This window comes from Lutra lutra, chromosome 8 (assembly GCF_902655055.1).
Source record: "Lutra lutra chromosome 8, mLutLut1.2, whole genome shotgun sequence".
Classification (NCBI taxonomy): Eukaryota; Metazoa; Chordata; class Mammalia; order Carnivora; family Mustelidae; genus Lutra; species Lutra lutra.
Window position 1 is genome coordinate 88,797,140 of NC_062285.1, and position 7,621 is coordinate 88,804,760.

A 7,621-nucleotide genomic window follows, 5' to 3' on the forward strand; every position below is an offset into this window, starting at 1 on the left:
CAGCCCCATGCACTAATTCTCAATGTTCCATGTGATTTGAGATCCTTCACTGTGTTCCATGAGATTCTGCTCTACCAAGAAAAGCCCCAGACTTTTTTTCACTGTCAAAATCTATTTCACATACATCATGTTCTTAACAAGCAGACACAGAACTCCCAACAAAACTGCTTTGCATCAGTATCTACACTGCCTATGTCTGACTTTCTTTGCAGGTAACAAGCACAGTTTCTTCCTTGGGCAGCTCAATCTTAGGTTATGTCCAAAGTCAGTTACAAAAATGGTAAGTCAGTTGTAGAGAAGGTCATATATGCACACGTGTATGTGTACATATATTCATCATTACAAGTGAATGGCAAAATTATATAACTTTTATACATAAAATATCAATTTTGCATTTCTCTAGTGAATAGATCACTTCTATAGATTGACAAAGCCATGCGATTCATTAAAAAAATGTAAGTGGTTGAATTTTAAGTAATTAAAATTAGGGCTTGTTTAACCCTGAGAATCTAATTATCATCAAATCTACATTTTGCTTTTGTGTTCTGTTGTGGTTATTTATTGTTCTTTGTAATTTTATAATTTTTCATTTTCTAGTAAATGCTTTACACTTCAAAATAAATTGCTAATTCAGAGACTGCTATGAAAAATAGAAATTCTTGGGGCGCCTGGGTGGCTCAGTGGGTTAAGCCGCTGCCTTCGGCTCGGGTCATGATCTCGGGGTCCTGGGATCGGGTCCCGCATCGGGCTCTCTGCTCAGCAGGGAGCCTGCTTCTCTCTCTCTCTCTGCCTGCCTCTCCGTCTACTTGTGATCTCTCTCTGTCAAATAAATAAAATCTTTAAAAAAAAAAATAGAAATTCTTTTGGCTTAAATAGAAAGAGGAACAGATATTTGGCACCACTATAGAGCATAACTTACATGCTAGTATATTAATCCAAAAGGGTGAAGACCAAGGAAAGAATCTGTTTGCTCATTAAAAATGCAAACATTACCTCAGTCATACGAATAGCCCCTAAACTCGCCCAGCTACTGCCTCTGCAAATCACCCACCAACATTAGCACTACATCACATGACATTATGGAACAATAGTGAACTCTGTGGAATACTTGAATATATTGTTTTGAAAGAATAAATTGTCATTAACTTGAATAAAAAGCTTTCTGAAATCAGACCTGGGGGTACAGCCCTCACTGTGTGGCATTTTTACTACTTTGAGAAATAGCCTCATCCTGAAAGCAGGAAAGGGTGAAAAAAGGAGATTAGAGTATAAAGGCAACAGTGATGAGTGGCCCCTCCAGCGGCCCAGCAGGGCTCTAAATTACCAGGCAGAACAATGTCAAAGCAGGAGGCTCTGTCACAAATGCTGCACCTAAAAATCCAAACAACCCCACACCCACCACCCTATTTTCTTTTACAGCCTAGTGATCTTTTTAACCGGCTTCCCTAGAATTAGAAACAGTCTTATTCTAGGTACAAAACAGTGCAAAACTCGATGTCCTGATGCCATCCTGAGATGAGCTATCCCTTCTAGCCAGGTGACCTGAAGTAATGCATTCACGCTTTCTGGGCCTCAATGTTTTAACCTATAAAATGGAAAGAATAATAACATCACGCAGAGGTAGAAGAGGGAGGGGAGGGGCCAACCCCTACTATTATCATAATTATACTTATTATTTTCACCAAACTGTCCCCTCTGCCTGTCTTTTCTAATCACGAAGAGGGTTCCTCTTCACCAGTGAAATACCAGCAGTCACTTAAATGCTTGCTGGCTTTTTCTGTTCCCTGTGGTCTGGCCCCTGCCACGTGCTGCCACTTCTCTTTCATGCCACCTTCAGAAAGAAATTTCTCCATTAGCCAAATCCCAAATGGCCTCTTCACTGCAACCTGCCCCTCAGGTGCCTTCCTCTCTCCCACACACCTATTCTCAATGTTCTCAACTACCAACGTTCAAGAGGGGGAAAACAAAGCCAGGACACAGAGCCAATGGGGAGCCAAGTCCCAATTTAAATCCAGGTGTCGGGGGGCGCCTGGGTGGCTCAGTGGGTTAAGCCGCTGCCTTCGGCTCAGGTCATGATCCCAGGTACTGGGTTCGAGCCCCGCATCGGGCTTTCTGCTCAGCAGAGAGCCTGCTTCCTCCCCTCTCTCTGCCTGCCTCTCTGCTTACTTGTGATTTCTCTCTGTCAAATAAATAAATAAATAAAAAATAAATAAATAAATCCAGGTGTCGGGTGCCTGGATGGCTGAGTGGGTTAAAGCCTTTCCCTTCGGCTCAGGTCATGATCCCAGGGTCTTGGGTCGAGCCCCACATCGGGCTCTCTGCTCAGCGGCAAGCCTGCTTCCTCCTCTCTCTCTGCCTGCTTGTGAGCTCTGTCAAATAAATAGATAAAATCTTAAAAAAAAAAAAAAAAATCCAGGTGTCAATGCCACCAAGTCCAACTGCATCGCATTAACTATACTGTGATCATTATTCACGGTTAGGGTTCCTGGTGATGATTTTAAATCTGAGGTTAGTTTCCCTGAACACCAAGCCTTCTAGATGCTTCCTCTACTAGTCAATTCATTACCATAAAATAAGAATTGTATTTCCAATGCTCAGAAAAGAAACACTAGCCAAGGAAATTATTAAATATATCTCAAAATGCCAGGAGGTTTTTGGGTTTTGCTTGTTTTTAGCATTCCCCTAAAGTGAGGACAAATATTGGCCACATAAAGGTCTCACCCAGGACTAGAAGACTTTGAGGGGACACAGTTAACAGGGAGAAGAGGCATGAGTCTGGGAGCTTGTGGGCAGTCCTATGTGCAAGTCCGGAAGGCCTAGAGTACAGAATACAAGTGTCCACCTCTAAGTTTCTACAAGTAAATTAAATCTGATTGTCTTTTAATCTGATTGTACAAAGACACGTGGAGATGGAGATGGAAATTTCATTAATGTTGGCTTCTCTGGAGAATCACATTATCCCTCAAAATAATGAAAACTATTAGGATGTAATGTGTTGTTTCAGGTAAGAACCAAAGAGTTTCCCAAAGTCTAACACTGAGACCTGTGGGAAAACATTGAAAGCTTGTATTTACTCACCTGTAAAGCAGATGAGGTGCTGAGAAGAATGAGATGCTATATGGCATCTATAAAGCACTGTTTTTGTTTTTTTCAGGTATAGTGTAAAATAGTGTAGCAAGTATTTCTCATCAGTTCAAGTTCAACCTATCTGCCAACTGTCTGATCTGACACAAATCATTCAAACACATTTAACAAAATAAGGATTACAAGGGGATGGCATGTGTTTGTGTGTGTATGGAAGGGGTATCTTCTAATACATATAGCTATATAAATTTAAGAAGTTTTAGGGGCACCTGGGTGTCTCAGTGGGTTAAGCCGCTGCCTTTGGCTCTGGTCATGATCTCAGGGTCCTGGGATCAAGTCCCGCATCGGGCTCTCTGCTCAGCCGGGAGCCTGCTTCCCTCTCTCTCTCTCTCTCTCTGTCTGCCTCTCCGTCTACTTGTGATTTCTCTCTGTCAAATAAATAAATAAAATCTTAAAAAAAAAAAAAAAGTTTTATATTTTACCAGGTTAAGTAAACCAGGGCCTTCTGTTCATTTATATTTCCTAATCTTTTGGAGGAAAAGAGAGACAGAAAGAGGGATGGATTCTTACAGTAGAAAGCCTGTTTAGTTAATAGAAAATGATTGCCTTTACTTGATGGATATGAAAATGACATAAAATAAATTAATATAAAATTAAAATATATAATGAAATTATCAGGTGAATAATAAAATTCATATTAAAAGGTAACTCTGGGTGGCAAAACTGGTTGAGCATCCAACTCTTGATTTTGGCTCAGGTCATGATCTCAGGATCAAGCCCTGCATCCAGCTCCTCACTCCTCTGGAAGTCTGCTTGTCTCTCTCTCCCTCTGCCCACCACCCCCAACCCTGTCCCACATGGCTCATGCATGCTCACTCACACTCAATAAACAAATCTTTTTAAAATGCAAATAAAAAAAGGTAACTCTACCTCAGTATACACTAATCAATATATGCTAATCCTCTCATATATACCCTCTCCTCTCATACAAAATGGTTGTCAGGATTAATTGTATCAAGGATAATAGAGGTTTTCTCCATGGATCTGAAGTAGTCAAGCCATAGTCCAGACCACAAATAAGACAAAAATCTTTTCACAGAAATATAACAGGTAAAGGCTAGCTCCAACATCATTCATTCATTCATTTACTCAGTCCCTACTTTATACCAGGCTCTATTCCAAGTCCTGTGATTCAACAGTGAACAAAACACAGAAAGTTCTTACCATCATAAAGCTCACATTCTAAAAGGGAAACACAAACACTACAGAAACAAGTAAGCTACACAGCAGATCAATGATGATTATTAGAGAAAAACAGCCAAAAGCGTTTCAAATCTAAATAGGGCAGCCAAGGAAGGCTTCACCAAAAAGATGCCATTTAAGTAAACACCTAAAGGAGAGGAGGAAGGCACATGGCCATCTGGGGAGAGTAGTGTGGCTATGTGAATCTTTCCAGCAGGTCCAGGTAAGACAAAACCCAAGTTCTCACCTTTCAAAAGCGGCTGGAAGGTTGGGATCTCTTGCAACTTGATGACATCGGGATCGTTGCTGACATTCCGTGAAGGCTGAGAGCCTGGAGCTACAACCACAATATCGTCCATCTTGGCTCTATGCTTTGCTGGAGAAGGGGTCACTAAAAGTAAAGTTACACTGCTCAGGAGTTGCATGTTAGTTATCCCCCTCTGCCTCGCCAAAGCTTTTTTTAGTATAGTCATTAAAAAGAATATTTTTACACACACAAAAAATGCTAACTGTAGTTAACCTGCAGTGGGGGCTGGAAAGGGCAGATGAATCACAGGGGAACCTCTATTTTCTACTAAAAAAAAACCCCTCAAACATTACAGGAACCTACATGTACAAAATTGCTTTTATCATTAAAAATATCTTATTTTTCAGCACCCAAAAATATAGGTATGTATACCTATATGAAGAAATTTTTATTTCTTCAATCCTAGTGACATTGTCCCTACTTTACCAATGAGAAAATGAGGGTACAAAATGAGGCTGTGACCCACCCAAAGTCAAGAGTGCTAGAGAAAGAGGAAAGGAAATGGAAGTCTATGGGTTATTGGTATACGTGGCCTATGCCTGTGAAACTGAGGTTGCAAGCTGTCTAGCTGCCTTATCACAGCAAGCCAGGTATATTTAATAGATACTATCTATGGGGGAAAAAATCCTGGTTCTCAACTCTGCATGATGGGTCTATTCCTGAGGCACCAGCCCCCTCACCCTTACAGTTATAGGCATTAGTCCAAGAAGGGCAGAAATAAATAGTAGGTTCATTCTATGCTGAGGCCAAATTCAGAAATTTGTGGGACTGCTAGACAGGCAGGTCAATTTCAGGTCCTTTGAGAGAAAATAAAGCATTTGTAGGGAACCGATTCAAACCACCAACAACTTCCTAGACCAAAATATCCTCCTCTTCTCAAATATCTTCCTGGTTAGGGCAAGAAAAAACCTTTAAAGCAGTTCACCCTCTAGAAGGTAGTATTCGAAAGCTCATCATAGTCTTGTCTCAAAGGCTGATGCTGGGATGTCACAGAACTGGCCCAACACCTGGAGACCAGAGTCTCCTGTGGCTTGGCATTCACTCTTGTAGAATCTCTGCTACTTTTACTGCTCTTCAAGAAGTACCTCTTAACCTCTTTTGGTAATTTCCCTAACATGTCACAAATCCCAAGCCAGAAATCTTTTCTGCTACAGATTGAGTGATTTCTTCCCCAAATCCCAACAGAAAACAGACTTCACTGGGTTCTAGCTAACCTCTATTACTGTGCCTATAAAATGGGACAGTAATGATTAAACGTAGATGCATGTAAACCACTCAGCACAGGGGAATCAGCAAATTCTAATCTATGCCACTGGTTAGTAGGCTACAGTACTAGAATTCATGCTGGTGATCAGTAGGTGAGCAAGCATATTAAAAAGATGCCTCACTTCTTCCCCTCAAATATGCTTCTGGACACAGAGGCAAAGGATTAACAATTATTACTGTATTTTCTGTACCAGATAAAATATTCTGGGCCTTCCAAGGAAATAGAAGGATGTAGCAAAGCTAGTAGATGCTGCTCACCATTAAAAGCTGTCCCAATCTAGCGCCCAAAATGAGGGTCTGAACTAGTCTTGAAGGTTGCACTTCAGTGTGGAATAACCCTCAATCTGTCAGTTTCTAGATTTCTGAATTACAGATCCTACCACGCAGAGAACAGTTCTATGTATTTAAAGACAGCTGTGGATCCTAAGATTATCGAGCACCTCTCATTCTCCATCTGTAAAAAGGGGTTTAAAATGTCATAATATATACAAATACTGAATCATCAGATCGTACACCTGAAAGTAATAGGTTATATTTAGGCTCCAGATTAATCCAATTTGGATTAGCAACCCTAGTGTATCCAGAGCAGTCCCAGCTGTCCTACGGTTGTGGCTAACAAAAAAAAAAAAAAGCAAGCAAGCAAGCAAGCAAGCAAGCAAGCATATGATCCTCAATTAAGCATCAGCTGTTTTATTCATTGAGTGCTTACCATATTCCTAGCACAATAATCCTCCCATTCCCATCTGAAACGCTGGGAGAAATCTTAGAAATTCGTACGGGGGGAAAAAAAACAAAGCTGGCTGACTCCTATAATATTAATATTAGAAAGGGAGTTGAGACACCTTCTCAAAGGAAAATGCAGTTTCTGGAGATGTTTGCACCCAAGGGTTCAAAGCGATTGTACACCTGTCACACATCCCTTCTGAAAAGGAACCTCTAAGACCCGCTTTAAGAAGGAACATGTTCTTGGGGGTCCTGTTCATGATCCATGCACGGTGCGAGCCAAATCTCATGGTGTCGGTCGTAAGTACTAACGCCAAAAATTAATTAGGCCGTCCTGTAAAGAGGAGGCGGAGCTGGGAGAAACAGCTGCTTTGAAAATAAGTAACAGGCATCGGCACACCCTGGTTAGCTTGCAGCCACAGGCACTCACTCCCATCAGGGGAAATGACGGCTAGGACAGACGGTGACTTTTTTCTCTTTTTTCAAGAAAAAGACATGGTGAGGGCTCTCTGTGCGTTCCTGTCCGCGGCCCCAAGTCCCCATTAGGCTGGGAGGCATACCCCTCCGCAAGCAGACGGGGCCGGCTGGAGGAGGGTGGAAGTTAGGACACCGACCTGAGGAGTTCAGATCGTTGGGTCGGCTCTCGACCTCGGAGCTCTGCTCACTGCCCATGGTGCCGGCAGCGGTGGCAGCGGAGGAACGGCGGGCCAGGCGGTCACCGCTCTGGCGGCGGGACGACCGGGCAGGGGCCGGGGACAGGGATGCTACACCGAGTGTGGGCACCGCTGCAGGGCCGACCTGTGGAGATTGCGCGCCCGGCCCACGCAGGTGCGCGGGCGGCGGGGGAGGGGAGGCCCTATTTGGGGAACAGACGCACAAGGAAGCGCAGCTCGGCTGCACGAAGCTCGCCGGCTTTCTTCGGGGGAACCCTAAAGAGAGGAGGTGGAGAATGCCCAGCTTCAGCCGCGCTGGCGGCCGGCGGGCGGCGCCGCTTTCACT

The 7,621-nt window shown here is 43.0% G+C and overlaps 1 protein-coding gene across 2 annotated transcripts in view; it reads right to left on the bottom strand.

Moving 5' to 3' along the window:
- The window catches only part of BORCS5 (BLOC-1 related complex subunit 5), a 101,985-nt gene that overhangs the window by 94,253 nt on the left and 111 nt on the right, over nucleotides 1-7,621 (bottom strand). The window contains exons 1-2 of one of the 2 annotated variants that reach the window (XM_047741788.1): nucleotides 7,237-7,618; nucleotides 4,574-4,717 (exon numbers count right to left, since the gene is read on the bottom strand). In XM_047741788.1, the coding sequence (XP_047597744.1) occupies nucleotides 4,574-4,717; nucleotides 7,237-7,294 (202 nt within the window). In that variant the 5' untranslated portion in view covers nucleotides 7,295-7,618. Of the gene's footprint in view, nucleotides 1-4,573; nucleotides 4,718-7,236; nucleotides 7,619-7,621 lie in introns of those variants that run through there. The other variant, XM_047741789.1, reaches the window with a different exon arrangement.